Below are 22,179 nucleotides of genomic sequence, written 5' to 3'. Positions count from 1 at the left end.
CACACACAAATATTTATTTTCTATCTTTTCTTTAATAGAACATTTTGCACAGAACATAGAACATTTTTTGAACAGATAATGGATCACTATAAAATAGAACTATATAAATTACTCCTGGTGTGGGAAATTCACACACATCTAAAGTGCAATGTTAAAACCATTTCCTTCTTTTCACAACCAATATCCAACTAAAAAAATGTGATTTGGGTTTTTGGTGTCGTCCCTCCACGCCCTACTTTTTCCTTGCAGGTGTTGCAGGTTAATTCACGAGGTTCCCTACATGTGCGAGAATAGCGCGGACACGCGCGCTTCACACCGCGAGCGGGTACGCGCGACACACGGCGGAAAAGTTGAGAGAAAGGAAAAAGAGACTGTGCTGTCACGTCCGTATGTGCGTGCGTCCTTGAGAACTGTAACTCGTCTAACTTATGTTGTCAGTTAATTGTAGCATTGACCGGCATGAAATCGGCATATGTCAGACTGACCTGCCGGTTGCCTGAAAACCGGCCAATTCTCTACTGAGAATGCAAAAGGCATGAACCTACTGATGGTGTGTGTGTGTGTGTGTGTGTGTGTGTGTGTGTGTGTGTGTGTGTGTGTGTGTGTGTGTGTGTGTGTGTGTGTGTGTGTGTGTGTGTGTGTGTGTGTGTCATTTTGATGCAAAAAACATTTTGAAAAGAGATGTAACAGTTTGCAGTGTTTGCTTTTGCTAGGGACTTGTAGAGTTTACCATTTTGTGTTTGTGATTTTGTGTTGTGTGTTTTGGGGAAATGAGCTAAAGATTCAGAAAACATGTGTAACCAATTGGGAAAAACTGTAAAACCCAATCCTGTCTTCATACAGACAGCAGACAATAAAGCCAGAAGAGATGACAAACACAGGGCATAGGTTTAGGTGTGGATGACCCCCTGACATTTGGATTGAGTTTGAACAAAAACACAGATGCTGCAACAGCACCATATAACTCCCTCCCCTTAACTCTTTTCACACTTTGCTCCACAGATAACACTGGTACTGATGCTCCCTGAGCTCACTGCTATCATGTTCCTGATTTTTACCAAAGCTGTGTATTACTGTAAATCTCCACCCCCCACACCTCCCCCCCTAAAAAAGTTCCCCAGGCTCGAAGAAGCCAAGGCCTGCAGCTCCCTCCCCTTCATCCATTTTGAATATTACGACTGTGTGAGTCATTTTCTTACTACCCCACCACCCAAATGGTATGTCACTTTATAACTTCCTTCGAAAACCCCAAATTCTCTCCTCCCCTTACTTCCCTTTTTCTCTCTCTGTCCCTCCCCCTCTTACCCTCCATAATTAGGTAGTCTACCTCCTCCATCACTGAGTGTGCCTCCAAGGCGTCAGCAGACCAGCCAATCACAGAAAAGAGGATGTGGCACTCACCCCCATAGCCACTCACATTCTCTAACCAATGAGCTCAGAGACAGTGGGCAGGGCTCATGTTCTGGCCCTCCCTGCTTCTCTCTTTCTGCCTCCTGCAGCTAACTTGCTGTCTCACTCATGCTTCCTGGCTTTACTCACATGCTCAAAGAGGGAAGAGCTGTAGTGTCTTAGCTGCACATGAAGAAGGTCTGTCTATTTTAAACCACACCGGACTGGACTTGGGATATTTTTATATCTCTTGAAGCGTGTGACAGATTGTATGTACAAAGTAGAGCCAGAGGAGAGTTTGAGTTCCTTTGTTTTACCTTTTTATTTAGGATTTTTCTCCATCTGACTGGAGGTGGTTGTGTGTGTGACAGAGAGAGAGATAGAGAGACAGAGTGTGTGTGTGTTTGTGTGTTTGAGTGAGTCTGCATGTGTGTGTGTGTGTGAGAGAGAAAGAGGACCAGGATGATTGCGGCCCAGCTACTAGCCTATTACCTCACTGAACTTAAGGATGATCAGGTTAAAAAGGTGAGTGCTTTCTGTTTCTTCTGCCTCCATTTTGACATTGTGTTTGTATGAGTGGGGAGAAAAAGTACAAGTAGAGAGGAGAGCATATGTTTGTAGAGGTCATTGAGTTTACTCATACTGTCATCATCATACTTTTGCTGTAAGACTGTAGTTTCCCAGTACAGTATATATCAGTTTGTTATGTCATACATCTCTTTAAGGAAGTGAATACAACATAGAGCATGTTGGAAAATAAGTGCATTAGGTATTTCAAACACTGAGATTTGTTTTCATTGTTAGATTTAAATCAACCTTGGTCAGTGAGACGTGACAAACTGCACAGGGGTGTGTTTGTGTAGTAAGATGTGTAAGGACCAATGACTCACGGGTGTGCGATTGATGCCATGATGTAAGTTTTGAGAGGTGTGGCCAAAAGGAGAGAGGACGTTCGAGGCAATGATGAAAGAAGAGATGAGCAGAGGGAAGAGAAGGTAGAACTTGTAGAAAGAGCAGTCATTTTAGGGGTCGCTGAGTTTCTTTTATGTTCCCATTAAAATTATACCTTCACCTCAATTTCTCTCAGTAGAGCTCTACTAAAGGCTCTAGAGTAGAAAGAGGAAAAAGAGCTAAGAGGCTTTCAATAAGATCAACTATTCAGTTATTCAGTACATTTACAGCCTTTCATCATTTTGCAGCAGCCTGTTAACAACTGATCCTTTGACATGATCATTATCATCATACTAATCCTAGACATACATTCTGTTTTCTTAAGAGAAAAATAAACTTAAAGAAAGTAGCAGTAACGTAAATAACATATCTCCCTTGTCTTCATATCTGCCCATACCAATGTCTAGATGCTTTTTGTCTTGTTAAAAGTCTCCTGTAGCATTAATGTGTTTAACCTAAAATAATGAGGGAAAAAAGTCCCTGAAGCCGATTGTTGTAGCTTATTTTAGTAGGTTTTAAAGCATGATTAGATATATAAGTTCAAGGTGAAAGACGAGAAGAGTGTGTTGAGCACCATGAATGTGTGTCTTTCATAACTTCTCAGCTGAGCAGCCCTCACTGTGTGACTTCTGGTATAAAACTGACTGGACCAGTTTAGGTTGTCCTTAGAGCAGTGTGTGTATTTGTAGCGAAGGAACAGAGCTTTTCCAGTTACTCAGACCCGATCTGTTCCCACTACTTCTTAACTGAATGTGCCATGAAATGTTATAGGCAACAAACAAAGCTCCATCCTGTAAACTTGTCATCCCATAAAGTAAAACTAAATTGAGGAAGTTAAATTACCATTTGCGTCACCATATTTGTCATTGTTTAGTTCTTTTCCTACACTAGTGGCAATGTCTTAATTACACTTTGTTTAAATTTGTATTTATTACAAAGTATGTGCTGTCAACATATGGTGCATGGTCCCTTTAAGGTCGCTCCCTGATGATGTCACACGTCATCACCAACTGCAGATTCTGCATGAAACTGTATCAATGGAAAAAGTTCACAGCTATCGCTCTTCCTTCCTCCATCTCCTTCTCTGTCTGTAACCTCTTTCTCAGTTCAGTTTAAATTGAGTAATCTTTATTGGCACAAGGCGTTACACAACGCTGTCATTCCCAGGTGTGCCTGCTGTTTGCCTGAGTCAAATCAGAGTCTGTAAAGGTAAAATACATTTATCAGTAGCCAGGATCTGGTGTAATACAACACATCTCCCTCCCTCTCTACTCCTGTTCTCTTCCTCTCCCTGCTTAACTAAAATAGGCCAGCTTTGAACCATGTGACCATAGGTGACAGGCTTACACACACACACACACACACACACACACACTGTGCCAGATGTGTAGCTATTGTGTAGAGAGCAGAGCAGGGTTCGACATCAACTTCTCTAGTTATGAAACCGTGAAACACACAGCTCAGGATATAAACAACCACAAGTAAAAGTCTACAGATAATCTCATCACTAATTTTTTTCCAGACAATTTGTGTGTAGCTGCAGTTGTCAAAAAGCCGCACAGCTGAGTGCGTCCCCACTTTAGTCAATTTACTGCAGTGTCCTTGACTGTACTCTTTGATACACTGTGGGCTGTTAGCAGGCATCCAACTGTGTGTGTGTGTGTGTGTGTGTGTGTGTGTTTGTGAAAACAGGAAGGTGCAGGAGAGGGCAGCATAGAGGACAGTACTTTTCCACAAATGGCTGTGGCTGTGTGTGCACACAGCATCGTGCACACGTACATACACAATGGAGTCAGGTTTCAGTGCTTCCTCGAACCACCTCGCAGTGACGAGGAGAACAAGGCATTGTTGAGAGGAGGAATGCAAACAGAAAGGAGAGGGAGAAGGAGAAAAGGGGAGGGAAGGAGAGACAGAGAGAGAGTGTGATCTTTTCCTGTAACTTGGCTTCAGGCGATGTCAGAGAAAGTTGTGTGTCAGAGAGAGGGGTGTGTTGAGGGGGAAACATGGCCTTTTACAGATTCATGTATACAGACTCACACACCACAGAGGCCTCATGTCACCTTATCAGGAAATGTCACTTTGCTTAACATTAGTGGGGAAACTAGAAACTCCTATTTTGGATTAAAAACCTAACACATCTGATGAAGATGAATCCTACTCCTGTGCACAGTATTTTCTGTATTCATGTGAGGTATAAGAATACACAGCAGAGATCTGAGCTGTGAGATAAGATGATGCTCTGCTAAAATAAAGTGCTTAGACTTGGTTTCTAGCTGCAGATTGCTGAGTCATAGATGCTAATTTCTATCCTGCAGCAGAACTGAATTTAATCTGAGTTCAGTGGATATCTCCTAGTTTTATAAGGAGAAATGTGGACAATGTCTGCTTTTAATCCTCCCCTTTGTAACTCAGCACCCGTAGTCAGCTAGTAACACATTATTATTTAAGCAAACTAGCTAAGAATGCATTCTCATTCAATTAATTGATTAGGAACACATTGAGAATCCAAGTTAGCTGAAAGCACACATACTATAAATAAACTGGTTGGTTCACTGAGAATACAGTCACTCGTGCCATAAGTTAAAACATTATGTGGGAATGGTTATACACTGTTGCATTTGGCCGTACAGTTTCCATTATATACAACCCAGAACAGAAAGAGGCAAGGTGATGATTGGAGAAATGCACAATGCAACTCTTACTGCCAACAGTACAGTTGGAGATTTGGGTGTGTTGTGCTAGATGTGGCTAGCCAGATGTAGCCTAGAACTCTAGACGCACCCTAGCGGCAGCAAATTTAATTTGCAGCCAGGGGGGTCTAGGCACTCTCTGTTGGCTTGCGAGCTGGAAAAACCAAACTCTAGTCAGGCCAATCACATCGTGTATGGAGTCGGTGGGCGGGCTTATGGCTGCTGCTGCTGGGAACAGCGGTCTTCTGGAAGACTTGGAGTTAAAACATTTCTTTGAGAAAAGAACGGCACTGAAATCATTCTTAAAAAAGGAAGATGTGTTCAGAGTTTTGCCGACCGGATACGGCAAAAGTTTAATCTATCAACTAGCTTCGCTACCTTCTTCGTTGCTCTGCTTGGTTGTAGCGCTATCCTATTGCGTGCAGAGGGAATTTGAAAGACAACCGTTTATCCCGCCCCTCGGATTGAGCCCCGTCAATAGTGAGTTCCCAGACCCAACATCTTGATGTGAGTCTGGCTTGTTAGACTAACGGGCTGCAGGTCTGGTAAGATCACTTTTTTCTAACTCCACACCATCAGATTTCTTTGTTTGAGAATAAAAGAAAGCCCCAACCAAACAGCTCACTCTGAAAACACAAAAGGCTTTCCCTTTAAGCTTCATGAACATCCTGTGTGATGGAAGGTAATGATGGGAAAGATTTCCAAAGTTTGGACTTTTAAAGCATTAGACAACTCAAGTTGGCAAATGCAAGTCTCTTTCAGTGATTATGATGTTGGGACATAATATACTATTTAGGGTGTGGTTACCTTGGATCATAGGCTCTAGCTGACCTGAGGCCTCAGTGTTTGTCTGCTTCTCAGACACTTCTATCATTTAGCATATCGGGGTTGGAGAGAGCTAGATGAACTCAACCACAGTGCCCAGAGAGCTACAGACTGCACATAACTGCAGACTTGAGTATTGACTCCCAACGGAATCACTAGTACCAGTACTGGCAACCATTTCACATTATAGGGATGCATTTGTTTCAGTGTGAGTATCACAAATATTGATAAATGGAACTTTAACAAGGTGTCAGAAGTATCAATGTGTCAGTACAGGGCAATGCAAAGTTTGGAGAAACTTCTTATTAACACTTGGTTTCTACTCCTTATTCAGCCATTAGATGACATTCTTTTCACCTGAGAAGTTCTTGACAAAAGCTGCAGATATTTGTGATGCAGTAGCTCTTCCAACCCTGCTTTCATTTCCTCAGGTTAGACAGCTGACCTGGGTCAAACAGACCATATGCAAACATGCATATATAAATGCAACAAGCTCTGTCTTTGCATGTTTAACCTGTTTGGTGCCTTACTGTAGGGGCACAGTGTCACATGAGGACAAATCAACAGGATGTTAGTTTACCAAGTTGAATTTCAAATACTCTTTTAAACAGTGCAATATTTTTTGCCACTTTGTACTATCTGTGTCAGTTCTATCCAACGAGTGTTTAACAAGACTGAAGCTGTTTTTTTTTGTAAATTAAATGATTAAAATCTAATATACAGTAGTCATCTGTAAATGTAAATATTTTCTACCTAGTTCAATTCTAAATTGTTGTCAGAATAGTTCTTCTAAATACTAACATGTTCTGAATGCATGTAGTGTGTAGTAGTGACAGATAGAAGGTGCAGTAGGGAGTGGAAAGACAGCTGTTTGAGTGTATGTTTGTGGTCTAATTGAAATCATACATGCTGAGGGCAAGCTGTAGCGTCATGATGGGAGTGTCGTTGTCAAGCACCAACATGTCACTGAAGTTTAAAGATCTCTTCAAACCACCAACTAGACCTCAGTGTAAAAACAACTCTGTGTGCTGTGAACCTGTTTGTGGCACGGTCCAGCAGTGTAACAGTACTGTATTTTACTGAGCTTATGAAGGTGAGAGGTTGCCTTGCCTGGCCTTCTGTATGACAAGAACATGTGCTAATGAGCCTTTATCCCAAGGCGGACTCCACATTTAGACAGAATATAGGGAATGTAACACCTATACAGAGTAGTTAGCAGTTGGACAGTACTGTTCTCATGTATGTAACTCTCTATCCATGTTTACTCACAACTTGTTTATACTGTTCAAATATGACTGCATGGTTAAACAGCAGATCATTAATGTTTGTCTACTTGTTAGAGCCATTTTAATGTATGATGAAAGCCAAAATGGGCCATTATAATGGCAGTAAAATCTTGTCACACCCTTAACTCGCATGCTCTAGCACATACTGTATGGTCATATAAAAACCTGTGTATGATTAATTGATTGTCTTTATTTTTTAAATGTTTGCATATACATCTTTTTTTATTTCAATATGTGCTGATTATCTGACAACAAAATACAAATATGGTTTTATGTACAATAAGATAAATGTCTGCTGATTGTAACTTTCTAAAACACTGTATTTGTCCTTTAGTGTCAGCACACATATTTTCTCTACTATTTTATTATATTATATCTATTTCTGTGGCCAGCAGATGCAAAGTACACTAACACCCAAACTGGCATTGTCCTGAACCAGTTACCAAAGACCAGAGCTGTGTAGGAAATACAGTTAATATGTGACTCCTAAAACAGGAAGTCAGAATATTCCTATCTGATGTCTGTTACAATGAGTAATACTAGTAAATTATCACATGGACGTTACAGTACATAGAAGCATTGTTTGTGTGTGGATATTCATGTGAGCATGTTTGTGTAAACTAGTGTTTCATACTTCACATATTCTGGTAGTCATTGTTATGAAACAGACTGATGATAATCCAGTTATGGGTTCATCTTGCTCAATTCTTCTGTAATTTTACAGAGTCATAATGAAAATAATTAGTTATGTGAGAAAAGATATGAGTTATGTTAGAGTTATGTGTGTTTAGTCTTGTTGTGTAACACGAATAAAGTAGGTCTTTGCTTCATCATAGAGTGTGATGCAGCGATGGATTTCACAAGGATTTTTTAACATTCTGTTCCTGAAAGCTCAGGCTGTTGTGTGCTGTATCTGCAACCATTTACACAGCGGACAGTTTCAGCAGGCAATCTTAATGGTCGAAACGCGCTAATTATTGCTTGAAGGCACACCTAGCTGTGATTAATCTTTGGATTTAGTATGACTGATACCCTTATGCTGACCAGACAGTCAGTTTGTAAATCTTTTTCCCCCTGTTATTTATTTGTCAAAGACTCTCCTCCTTTGCCTCATCACTGTCATACCCACAATAAAATCACAATGAACACCCTTCTGTGCAATTATGCGTTGATAACGGCACTGAGCAAGTATGCTGTATCCTGGTCTCGCTGTGTCACACTGATGATGCTGTGCTTTTCCTTAGATATTGACTTTGCAATATGACCACAGTATGACCTGTAATTAAACAACTGCCCTAAGTTTCATTACGTTATGTTGCAATAAAGCAATATAAAAATAGGCCTAGTTATTTTGTTTTGTGGCTCTGATTCATTTATGGGTTAAGCAGAGCTGGAATCAATCAATTCAGGAAGTGGATTATCTTCATGGATGACTAAAATCATTATGGGATTGGCAGTGAGTCATGCTTATAGAAAATAAAGACAGTGGGCCTCATTCACAAACTGTGGAAGAAGTTTATTCTTAAAACCCACTTACGTAGTTTTCACGAAGATTCTGACATTTACCAATGTTTTCTTATTCAAGATTCATGAATCTTAGGTACACTTTTCTCAGGACATTTCTTAAGAACAAATTTGAGATATAACTTTGAAAGATATTGCTGAATGAGGCCCATTATGTTATCAACAAATCCAGTAAATCTTAGTTACTTAGCCAGTATCAGAGGATAGTGTGTTTATCGATGTTGTTATGTGGCACATTAATAGTATTGTTGTGGTTACAGATCGATGGTTAATAGTTAAGATTAAGAAGATGAATGCCTCTTTTGTTTTTATCTGATGTTTATTTCAGATCGATAAGTACCTGTACTCCATGCGTTTCTCTGATGAGACATTAAAGGAAATCACGCAGCGGTTTCGGAGGGAGCTGGTCAAAGGACTGGGGCGGGACACTAACCCCACTGCTGTGCTGAAGATGCTGCCAACGTTTGTGCGGTCAATCCCTGATGGCTCAGGTTAGTACCTTAATTCATCCATGCCTCTAACCCTATGCAATAACCCATAGCTGGGTTATCTGAACCCCACCGGGTCAAGCACTTTCTATCATGTAATCAGTTTCCAAGCCAGTTTGCCTATTTTATCACTATAAATGAGGGACAGCTGCACAGTTCAGGTCAAAGATGAAATAATATACTAAATTGACTTGGCACAAATTTATTATTTCCATCTCCTCTTTTTTGGCCTTTCATGGTATGCAGTCTACCCTTGCTCTATCGAAATAATAGAGGTACTGACACAACAGAGACAGGAAGGACTCTTCTGCCACCACTCATGTCTAGGTAGATTTACATTCAAAATATTTTACTATACTCAATATTAAACTGAGTCACGTAGTCACCAGGAAAGTGTATTGCACTGGAGAGAGAGAGCAAAGGCCAGTTTGTATTTTTCATTCATAGTTGCTGGGCCCTATCCCAGCTTTCAGAGGACAGGGAAACATGCGTAGCACGAAGTCCCTCACATTTATGAAAAGTGTCCAAATGACTTGATCTTGCATGTCTTTGGCATGTCCGAGGAAACAAAATGTAATCACAGTAACAGGGTGAACATGCAAGCTTTATACAGACCGTTCTGGTGCTGTGATCCAAACCATGGTCCCTTTAGCTGCGAGTCAACAGTGCTAACCACCACAGTGTGTGGAGTTAGATTAGATTAGTAGCAGAATCACTTGTTACTTGTTGTTGAAGCTGTTGAACAATACAGTCCTGAAAGACAAAATCTTGCTTATGGATAATTGTTTAATGCAAAGTGTTGTCTTGTAGGAGATGGGTGACAAAAAGTACATAAACTTTACCTTTCACTCCACATCTGGCACCGTAAATATCTTGCTTACATTAATCTGACCTAAAGCAAAACTACTGTTTCCTCTTGGTGTAGTGACATACAGTATACACAATGCACTTACATACGTCATGATGTCACTGTCTGCCGCATGCTGTCTAATCCTCATTTACTGCAGTCATTCTGCCCTTGTAACTCAGGTGAATGTGAGTCAGAATTTGCTCATATCATGTACGTGCTGTACTTTGGGAGGAGGGGGCCCGTCCACTTAAAGTGAGGGACAGATTGTATTACCTTTTTACTCAGATAAATATTAACGGAGGCAAAACTCCAAACATAGGTTGGTGGCACAAAAGAAATCTTAAATCTACTTCAGTCTACAACATGAGAGCTGTTACTTCAGTCCAAACACACAAGCACACACACATCAGAGATTAGCGCTAATCCTGCTGCCAATGTTAGAGAACATGATGACTATGAGTCCTAAAGTTACAAAGGTTCAACACAATAGGTTTAGTCTGAATTATTACTAAATATATCCCAATCTTTGTTTTTGTATTTTTTTTCAAGAAATGCAAATGATACTGTACTTTCTCATGTTTCTTATCAATGTTACCGTAAATCAAATATATGTTGTTATGTAGACAAAGATTTATAGCTTTTCTAATTGCTGTTGCTGCTATTCGTTGGTGGTAAAGACAGGTAATGTCTTCGCCATCTTCTTACTGTGAGCCCCTTCAATACGTTTAATTATCTACTATATTGTCAAATGTGCACAGATATCAATTAACAGCCATGGAAAATAACAATTTCAGTGTTATTCCATGGCTCTGTTCTCTCTGCTCTCACCGACCAACAGAGAATATAAAGTAATTAGAAAAAACTAAAATTTAAAAGTAATACTTTATTTGTTGTCATTATTTTGAAACCTTGATTGCAACTGTGCTGTTGTATCAGTCAGTCTGCACCACTGACCCAACCTTGCATTCTGATGTGCACAAAAGATTGTGGCACAAGATCAAAGTGATGTGAAACTACACTGCTGGGTAAAAGTAAAAATGTTTCTAATATTATTAGAAACTTTACTGAAAAACAACATACTGTGGTGTGGCATTTCTACATTTTAATTAAAGTCTACAATCATCATTTCCAACAAATTTAGAAAAGCATGTAAAGATTGACTATTTGTAAATTAGTTGGTATTTAAATCAATGGGCTCTCTACTCTAAACGTTGTCCCATGCAGCAACACCAAGAATTTTCTGATGTGTATGACTTCTGGTTATTACTTTCTAAATTGATACTTGAGGTGTAGAGTTACATTGGATGTGTGTTCTTAGGTAATGTCAACAACAATTTCCTTATGTACCTAACTGCAAATTAACATTTCTCCCCTCTCTCTCTTTTCTCTTCTCGGCTCTCCCACATCTTCCCACTTTTTCTGTCTCGACAGAGAAGGGAGACTTTATTGCGTTGGATTTGGGAGGCAGTAACTTCAGGATTCTCCGTGTCAGAGTGAGCCATGAAAAGAAACAGACCGTTCAGATGGAGAGTCAAATCTATGACACACCAGAGGACATCATTCATGGCAGTGGAACAGGAGTAGGTTTACACACACACACACACACACACACACACAGACATGCATACACAGTCTCCTCAGCTCAACCTGAGACAACCTCTCCCTCTTTTCACCTCTGTTCCAGCTGTTTGACCATGTGGCTGAGTGTCTTGGTGACTTCATGGAGAAACACAACATCAAAGACAAGAAGCTCCCAGTTGGATTTACCTTCTCCTTCCCCTGCCAGCAGACCAAATTAGATGAGGTAAAAGAAATTAAAAATTGATCAACAGATGTTGATATAGTTGACTTCTTCTGTGACACACAACATTTTCCATTTATTATCTTTTATTCAAATCTCTGATGATTACCATACAGTCCATTTACATTATGAGTTGCCACGGTTGTAATGGAGACCTGATCCACAATAATGTGTGTGTCAGGCGCTGCCCAACAAAGCCAAGTCTCCACAAATATGTCTCTTTACTTTTCTCACTTCCCTCTGGCTCTATCTCTGTTGTCTCCAGGGCTTTCTGATAACATGGACAAAGCGTTTCAAGACCAGTGGAGTAGAGGGAATGGACGTTGTCAAGCTTCTCAACAAAGCCATTCAGAAACGAGGAGTGAGTCTTATCTTTTGTCTTATTTGTGCTTATTTGATGCCACACTTCAGTTCTGTTTATTTATCCTAATGCATTTGTTTTAATTCAAACTGGGATGCAGAATGACACAGATGACAGCAAACCATACTTATTCGTGTGTGCTTTAATTTCATTCAGGACTATGAAGCTGACATCATGGCAGTAGTGAATGATACTGTGGGAACGATGATGACCTGTGGTTTCGATGACCAGCGCTGTGAAGTCGGCATTATCATCGGTACTACATCAACAACTACAATACATGTGCATTTGAATAGTCGAGGGACCTATTAAAGTCAAGTATTTGGCATTGTTGCAAGTTAAATGGAATTCAATACTCTCCGAACCAATCAAAGAAGCAGAATTGAAAGTAGATCAAACTGTAAGGATATGTATTTCTGTGTTTAGGTACGGGTACCAATGCATGCTACATGGAGGAGCTGCGTCACATTGACCAGGTGGAGGGAGACGAGGGCAGGATGTGTGTGAACACTGAGTGGGGAGCCTTCGGAGACGACGGCAGGCTCGAAGACATCAGGACAGAGTTTGACAGAGAGATAGACCGAGGCTCTCTCAACCCCGGAAAACAGCTGTATGTCAAACCAAAACTATTACAGTCTTGTTTATGTTCACCTTTTTGAGCTGCAAGGGAACCACAGAATCAGCTGATGATAAGATGCCAGTTACTCAACCAGCTGTTTATTGTTCTGGGTGGAGAGAAAGATTTACATGACTATTATAATTCATTTCATAATAATAATAATAATAATAATAATAATCATAATCATCATAATCATCATCAAAATACAAAGTAGTTATTAGAAACTTTAAGGATAGCAGTGACGTACCTCAAACCTTGCTGTTTTATCTTTAGATGAATGTAGCTGATTTATGACGCTGTGCTTTAGGATCCAAGTTATCCTGCATGTTTGCTGTTTACACAAGTTGTCACAGAAGTCCTGCACTCAGTTAATGAGCAGAGATCAAGGCAATGCTCTTTGTTTGCTCTCTACCCTGGGTTTTTTTCCCACATGGGACCCAAAGTCAGTTTTTCTTTTTCTAAAAATGTGAGATGCTTATAGCCTGACCATGAGAAGGTCAGAATGTGAACCAGCACATTAAATGCTTCTTCTGAATTAAAAACCGGTAGAAAAGGTTCAGCTGTTCTAAAAACTCAACTAGTGGCACCTTTAACTATTAGAGAACAGCTATATGTTGGTATGTAGGGTATAGTGATATTTATCTAAACCTGTTTGTGTAATTTTCTCTGTCACTGTGTCGTAGATTTGAGAAGATGGTCAGTGGTATGTACATAGGAGAGCTGGTTCGCCTCATCCTGGTGAAGATGGCCAGAGAGGGCCTGCTGTTCGAGGGGAGGATCACCCCCGAGCTGCTCACTAAGGGGAAGCTTGAGACCAAACACATCTCAGCCATAGAGAAGTAAGTCACGCTACATGTAAAATTCCATGCATTTTCTTAATTGAGTAGTTATATAACAACTAAATCATAAAACTTTAAATAGTATATATTTCTAGTCCATCATTGCTTCTCTGTCTTTCCTGTTTAGGAGTAAGGAGGGGTTGACCAAGGCCAGAGAGATTTTAACCAGACTTGGCGTGGAGCCCTCACATGACGACTGCATCGCTGTGCAGCATGTGTGTATTGTTGCTGAAAACTCTTGTGAATCCCTCTTTTCAGAGATGCCACTTAAATTAATTAAACAATACATGGTCAAAAAGTATTTAATGTAGTACTTTCAAACAAACTATTTAAAGCAAATAAAAGGGAGCAAATTAATATTGTTTGTATTGTATTGGTGTGTTTTGGCATTTAGATGCTTTTAATTGCAAACATTCACATTACAACATACCTGAGGTCTATACTGTAGTATCTGGAAAGAGTTTCAATAAAAATAAAAGGCTTTGTTTATCTTATTCTGCAGTTCATTAAGTGGGGATGTGCTGCTTGATAAATGTCTCTCCTCCTTCAGGTTTGTACCATTGTGTCTTTCCGCTCTGCCAACCTGATAGCTGCCACGCTGGCAGGCATCCTACTGAGGCTAAAGGAGAACAAAGGCGTCGCACGGCTTCGAACTACTGTAGGCATTGATGGATCTCTATACAAGATGCACCCACAGTGAGTGGCATTAAGATTAAAGATTAGATCAAAATGTATGCATTTCTGTTTATTTTACATGTTCTATCAGTGCTTAAATGTAATATTATGTATCTCAATGCTCTTTACTTATCCACAAAAATCATTGAGAGTTGCTCTTAGGTCTTTGGAGGTGGCTTACTGTATATCGTACATTATGCAACACGTTATTCATCATTATGTAATATATACTGTCTAAAAAAGACCACATTTCGTATTAAAAATGTTAAAGTTCAGCACTTAAACTATCTTATATGTATTTCAGATATGCCCGTCGTCTTCATAAGACAGTCCGTCGTTTGGTCCCAGACTCTGATGTTCGATTCCTCCTATCAGAGAGCGGCAGTGGTAAAGGAGCAGCCATGGTGACAGCTGTGGCCTACCGACTCGCCGAACACTCACGAGAAATTGCCCAAACGCTGTCTGAATTCCGCCTGACGACCGAACAACTGCTGGATGTAAGAACAGAGAGATACTGTTGTGTGTTTATTTGTGTGTGTTTGTGCATCGTTCACTGTGTGTTACTTCACTATTGAAGACATTCCTAAATTCCTCCAGGTAAAGAAGAGAATGAAGACAGAGATCCAAAATGGCCTTTCAAAGAGCACTCAGGACTCTGCTACTGTCAAAATGCTGCCAACCTTCGTAAACAGCACTCCTGATGGCTCAGGTGACAACACACACACACACACTCTCGCACACACACATCACACACTTGCATGCATATACATACTGTACATATTAAAGCTCGAGAGTTGTGACTGCACGTGTGTCTTTTGGGTAAAGGAAGCAGCTGTGATGATTACTCAGCATCTTAGCAGCCTGTTCACACCATATCAAATCTCTCTGTGGTTGGCAGAGCCCTTAGCCAATGATGATCTATTCTCACTGAAATGACGTACCCACTTTAGTGATGTCACTTTTTGCCCTATTTAAAACCTATACTTATTTTTGCAACTTCAAAAAGTTTTCATAATCATTTGTTTTAATAGAATACAAACGTGACAAACTATAACAACAGTACAATTTTAGAGGGAGAACATACACGTAAACTAAGCAGGGAAACGGGTTGAACATTGGGTACCAAAGTGCAGTTGCAGATTTAGCATATAACTGATTGAAATTGCATCTCCAAAATGCAAACAAGAATTTGAATTTTCACATTCTTAGATCATTCTTTTGCAGAATTGTACAAGGCATAATCTCTGAGGGGTGTGTGTGTGTGTGTGTGTGTGTGTGTGTGTGTGTGTGTGTGTGTGTGTGTGTGTTTGACATGCTTCTTGTTTTGTTTATCTATCTGTCTCTCTGTATGTTTGTCTGCCTGCCTTGTTTTTCAGAGCATGGTGATTTCCTGGCTTTGGATTTAGGAGGAACCAACTTCAGAGTTCTGTTGGTTAAGATTCGTTCTGGCAAGAGGAGAACAGTGGAGATGCACAACAAAATCTACGCTATTCCTCTAGAAGTGATGCAGGGCACAGGAGAGGAGGTGAGATCCATCAGGCATTTGACCCAATAATCTGTGCTAATCTGACTAAAGTGATGCACACAATGTATTTGAGTCAGAAAGGTGGGTGAGAAACCTTGAACTTAACCTCCTGTTACCTTGTTGGTACTGTAAAGATTATGGTAGTCAGTAGGAGGTTGGGGATGTGACACTTAGAGGTAAGTGGATAGGATAGGTCGACAGACAGAAATAGAGATTGATTAGTCGAGATTAGCATCGAGTTGACTGTCTTTAAAAAAACATAGATTTGAATTTAACTCTTGTGTACCAGTTGAGGCTAATCCGGTCTGTCACCTTTGTCCTTTTCATCTCCACTCTCACTTCTTCATGTGTTTCTTTTTCTCCTGAGCTAAGCGGAACAATAAAGTCAGAATACGAAATAGCACCATTTTATTGTAATTTCCTTGCACCTTTTATCCTTTATCCTTTTATTAGTATGTGTGGTTTGGTGCCTTTTTTATATATATATATTTATTTATTTTTATTTTTAAAAGGGTGGTTTACTGTAAATCCTCATCTTAGCCAGAAAATGTGTAGACAATAGTAGCAAAGAGACATGGTCCAAAATTGTTGTGTTCTTGTCACTAAACGTTCCAGTATATTGTGTGTCCTCCAAATAGTTTTTTTTAAACATATTTTATTAATCTCGCAAGGGAAATAGCTTTCTTTTTTTTTTCACTCTGTTGTTAGTAACACACAGGCCTGAAATAAACACATGCTCAGGACCTATATGTATGTACAAATGGAGAGAACTGGCACCTCTCCAGCTACCAGTCCACACTCCGTACTTTGGTCCGTACAGGGACTTGAACCAGCGACCCTCTGGTTCCTCCCTACGGACTGAGCTACTGCACCCCATATGCTAACCCTAATCCAAATGGTAGTGTTGTCAGATAAGGTCCAGTATACCGGAAAAATATCTGCTGTGACGTAAGTGGTGTGGGGTGTAATGCAAAAGTACAATATGCTCGAAAGGCTTTTAATCCATACTGAGCAATGGAACAGCACCTTCCTACCTATGTGATTCAGTGTTGATTTACCCGCTTATCGGTCAACATGAAAGGACAGTTGTCATACTTGTCATTCAGCGTGCACTTTATCTGTGTGATATCAACTACTCTTCCACTACTCTTACTCCTTCCATTGCTGAAAAATATGAAACTTTCCTGGTTAAGTAAATGACACACATGAACAATGGATTTAACAGGGGTCCAGTAAATTCCACCTTTCCCTGTCACAGGTCTGTACTGCCTGCAGACCAGTCGAATTATAATTAAACCTCTGAAATATGTAAATTACAAGGCTGCATCCACCGTCATATAACACTTCAATAATGTGTTCTATAAAATCCATTAAACACCCAAAGGGATTAGTTTTATTTTATTTTTTTTGTTGTTGTTTTTTTTTTACTTTCTACAGTTGTTAATATTGCCTGACAGAATACTAATCTGGCCAGTAATGAATGTTGGAGATTGTACGTTAAAAAAACAATTACTGGAGCCTCAAAATGGAACAAAATGACAAATGTTTTCAATATAAATACTGTAGTTTCACATATTGTCATATCTTTCTTTTTGCAGTTGTTTGATCACATTGTGCAGTGTATCAGTGACTTCCTGGACTATATGGGGATGAAGAATGCTCGTCTTCCTCTGGGCTTCACCTTCTCATTTCCCTGCCGACAGACCAGCCTGGACGCTGTGAGTGTGCAACTCTTCCTTCCTCTCAGATATGCTGAACTGTCTCTTGCTTTCCTGAGTGAGCAGTTAAATCTGCTGCGTCTGCAAAATGGGTCCACTGATAAGCATACATGTTATCAGCGTCGAGAGGAGACCTCAAATGTTTCCAAAATATCAACTTTACCAGAAGCAGTTTTGTTTTCAGCTTTGAGCAACACTGTGTTTTATGAACCCAAGGATAGAACTTTCTGAGCCCAAGCAGACCATGAAATCCTCTTATCATATGCAAGATACACCATTTTTCAATTGTGTGTGCAGGGCATCCTGGTGACATGGACCAAGGGCTTCAAGGCGACGGACTGTGAAGGAGAAGATGTGGTGGGACTGTTGCGGGAGGCCATTAAGAGGAGAGAAGTAAGTTGTGAGGAGCACAAAAAAAAATATGAAAAAATATGGACTGTGACATTAATATTATGTTTCTTCTTTAGGAATTTGACCTGGATGTAGTGGCTATAGTGAACGATACAGTGGGAACCATGATGACCTGTGCTTATGAAGAGCCCACCTGTGAGATTGGGCTCATCGCTGGTTAGTTTACCTTTTTATTGTTTTGTTTTTTTAACGAATATTCAGTTTTCTGTTCTCTATCTATCTAACCTGTCTGTCTGATTATAGGCACTGGTAGTAATGCATGTTACATGGAGGAAATGAGGAACATTGAGATGATAGAAGGAGATGAGGGACGGATGTGTGTCAACATGGAGTGGGGAGCTTTCGGTGACAATGGATGTCTTGACGACATTAGGACAGAGTATGACCGCGCTGTGGATGACTTATCCCTCAATCCAGGCAAACAAAGGTTAAAATCCCCATGACACACACACATATGTTATGTCCATGTTCTTCAAGTCAGAAACCCTTTATTTCCTAGACTAATATCCTTATTAATGACTTCCAATATGTCTAATAATGTGCATGCTTTGTGCTTGCATGTGTTTTACAGATATGAGAAAATGTGTAGCGGCATGTATCTCGGAGAAATTGTCCGAAACATCCTGATAGATATGACCAAGAGAGGATTCCTGTTCAGAGGACAGATTTCTGAAACACTGAAGACGAGAGGCATCTTCGAAACAAAGTTCCTCTCACAGATAGAGAGGTAAGAACGTGAGCACGTTGTTGGTTTCTACTGATGGAGGTGAAAAGTAATCTGGACTTTTGTCTCTCATCTGGCCAAGCTGGGGAAGTGACAACATCAGTGCCAGTAGATTAGCACCTTGTGTAGAACAGCATCTGCAACTGATTATCTTCACTTATTTCACTTTCAGTCTACTAATGTTCTTATCCTTTAAAATTGTACTTGACTTTTTACCTGAGTTTATTTCTCTTCTGCAAATGGCTCAGACGTTATGTTTTTGTCTTTCTCCAGTGACAGATTGGCTTTGCTGCAGGTGAGATCCATCCTGCAACACTTAGGGCTGGACAGCACCTGTGATGACAGTATCATAGTCAAAGAGGTAAGGTATAGCGAGATACATATGTGTGCACACAACACACCATAATATTACTTTTTTTTTTTTAAATTTCATTTAACATTAGCACACAAGCATATTTAGTATGTAATCCAGTCTCACGCTCAAGTTACCAACGCAAACTCACCAACCTCACATGGTGTTTGGAGGGAATATACACCCAGTTGCCAGTTAATCAGGTGGTGTTTGGTGTTTTAAGCCCCCAACGTCGCCTTCCAGGCAGCGCGGCAATGGTTATGTTTAGGTTTAAAGGTTAGGGTTAGCTGCCTGGAAGGCGACGTTGGAGTCTTAAAACACCATCGAGCTAATCAGGTACACACATATCTACTTTAGCTCTAAACTGACCATACAGATGAATCAGTACCTCTCTAAAACAGTTTCAACAAAACTGAACATTATAACCTTCATGAAAGTAGGATTTATTGCAGGACTGGTATGTTATACTGTATTAGTTTAAACTAGGTGTACCTAATAAACTGGCAATTGAGTGTATATAGTGGACTCTGAGAATCTGAGCCTTACAATACATTGTTATCAACACTTGTCTTGTGAAAGAAGCAGGCATATTTGACTATACAAGAGTTAACAGAAACAGGCATGATATGTTATATTTATTTTCAGTGTTTGTGGAGTGATATGATATTGTCTGGCTCGGCAAACTGTGGCACCAACAGTCTGTTAAATGTTGCAATAACAAGGGTTTTCATTGTTATGCAGGTATGTGGGGTAGTGTCACATCGTGCGGGTCAGATTTGTGGGGCAGGAATGGCGGCTGTGGTCGATAAGATCAGAGAGAACCGAGGACTGGACCATCTGGACATCACTGTAGGGGTGGATGGGACACTCTACAAACTGCATCCACAGTGAGTTGAATTCATCAGTAACAGACAAAACTATTCACTGTCCACTCAAGTGCCTAACAAACAAAGATAAAAATGTAACATATGGTGACCAGGCCAATCTGTCATGCTGTAAAGTCTAAACTAAAGGACTTGTTCTAGTACAGCTAACGTTTACCTTAATTACATAACTGTATTTTTCTTACCTAGGGTGGAAATTACAAAGCAGTTGAAAAGATTAATTTCTGACAAACAAATTTTCCTGTTTTCTACAATGTTCATAAATTAACTCTTTAACGTTATGTAATATGTTGTCTCCGTCTAGTTTCTCCGGGGTCATGATCCAGACAGTAAAAGAACTGGCTCCTCAGTGTAACGTCAACTTCCTGTTGTCAGAGGACGGCAGTGGGAAAGGAGCGGCACTCATCACAGCCGTGGGCTGCCGGTTGAGACAGGAGTTAAACAATAAATAGAAAATATCTCTTCTGTCTTGCTGTTATCTCCCCACCTTACTGTGTGTCCCCTCTCTTCTCCACCCTGTTCTTTCCCCTTGTCTTCTGTCCTGAATCCAACCACTCCAGTCAACGTATCACGCTCCTGTAGCTGCTTTAGCTCGTCTACATGACAGAGAGGACGATAGCTTTCTCTGCTGTGTTAGGTAGCAGAGTCAGGCACTATGTTGTAGTTAGATTACATTGATTAACCATTGTAACAGTACCCAGACTCTTAAAGTTTTTGTGATTTCCAAGGTTAAATTTATCAAAGGAGATAAAACAAAAAAAAATGTGCAGGGCGGAAACAAAGTGTCCACACACTCCTGTAATGCTCCCATGAGTTGTTTATCATCGCCATCTGGAGGATAAATGCAGCCTGTTACAATATACCAAGTACAACAGTTGCAAGACAATTTCCAAAAGCATTGCAGAGAAATGTTTATCCTCACATGTTGAGTGGATGCAGGGACATAAAAACACTGTTTTAGACCAAATTTTCCAAAGTGTTTCTGCTGTCTGCTACTCACCGTCTCTACAACAAGACGTAGAAGGGATACGAGGCGATATATAAATGTGTAATGAGATGAAAGGGAATATTTTTGCTTTAAGAAATGTAAGATCTTACCCAGATAGGATACAATATGTTATACATACACTGTTGCTATTTATTTTATTTTTGTATTGGCCAATGTTGAAATTTTTTGCTGTTCATATAATGAGGCACACAGAGGAAGCGACTTCAGTTGGTACCTGTCCTGTAGCGGAGGATTTAATAAACCACGTCGGGGAAGAAAGGTGACAAAAGAGGGACTGTTACCATATCTGCAGGATATGTCACATGCTTGCTTAATGTGCAGATTTGGTCTAATTTATGACAGCAATCCTATTCTAATGTGCTGTACTGTAAAATATGTCCAAAGAGCACTTGTATTTTACAAAGTATGTTGTTGGTTCTAATCACAGCTGTTGATAAGTTGTCCTTGTTGTCTTAAGAAGTGCTGGCTATACTCATCATCACAGTGAGACTTATCAGTTACTTGGTAACAGCAATGAAACAGGAATGCGGTGCTAACATAGATGCCAGTGGAACAACAATGGCCAAAACCGTGTATAAGAGGACATTTTGTACAGTAGCTGAAACTTTAAAGGGAATTTAAACATTTTGGAAATAAAGCGTCTCCCTATCCTCACCCACTGTACTCTATATGTTCCAAAAAACTCAGAAGGGTGTTTAAATGAACTACTGTATGACTCATTCATGTAACACAATTCATGCAAAGTCATATTTATTTTTCTCTGTAATAAAATCCAATAATTAAAGTACTGCTGTTAATGATACTCATGGCTTTTTTCTGAGACATGTTTTTTTTTTTTTATCCTAGCTAACAGGTCATTGGCAGTTTTGGTGCAAGGATGGATCTGTGAGATGCTACAGTACATTTTTATAGCCATCTTTGTTAACCGCAGTTAAAATTCTGGCTTGTGGTGACCGATTAGCACCAACTCAACCTAAAGTTAGTACAGTTCAGAAATTTTAGCAGTGACATTGCAAGCAAGTTAAATTTCCATTCCTACTTACTACTCAAACTTTCAGCCTCTCCAGCAGGCCTTCAGATGTTCCCGAAAGTCATAGAAAAGTCACACAGACACGCTTTGCTTCTGTTCACTAAACCCACACTTTATCTGTCCAACACTGTCAACGAATCAGTCACTAAATAAAGACAAACCTGTGTCGACCCAATGTTGTAGTTTTTTGCACCAGATATTTTGCATATATGTATGTTCAGATTATGT

At 40.0% G+C, this 22,179-nt stretch overlaps 1 protein-coding gene across 1 annotated transcript; it reads left to right on the top strand.

Moving 5' to 3' along the window:
- The first annotated feature begins 1,499 nt into the window (after positions 1–1,499).
- On the top strand, positions 1,500–21,723 carry hk1 (hexokinase 1). The gene is made up of 21 exons (XM_031314419.2): positions 1,500–1,914; positions 8,994–9,156; positions 11,435–11,583; positions 11,688–11,807; positions 12,070–12,165; positions 12,322–12,421; positions 12,592–12,775; positions 13,468–13,623; positions 13,751–13,838; positions 14,174–14,319; positions 14,603–14,795; positions 14,896–15,007; positions 15,675–15,823; positions 17,422–17,541; positions 17,839–17,934; positions 18,009–18,108; positions 18,196–18,379; positions 18,524–18,679; positions 18,950–19,037; positions 19,770–19,915; positions 20,217–21,723. Exons 1-21 carry the CDS (start codon positions 1,852–1,854, stop codon positions 20,362–20,364), a joined length of 2,757 nt encoding a protein of 918 aa, XP_031170279.1. The 5' UTR covers positions 1,500–1,851; the 3' UTR covers positions 20,365–21,723.
- Positions 21,724–22,179: the final 456 nt, after the last annotated feature.

Source organism: Sander lucioperca, chromosome 3, assembly GCF_008315115.2.
Source record: "Sander lucioperca isolate FBNREF2018 chromosome 3, SLUC_FBN_1.2, whole genome shotgun sequence".
NCBI classification, from domain to species: Eukaryota; Metazoa; Chordata; class Actinopteri; order Perciformes; family Percidae; genus Sander; species Sander lucioperca.
The sequence above is the reverse complement of the archived record's forward strand: the minus strand, read 5'-3'. Positions and strand labels throughout refer to the sequence as shown.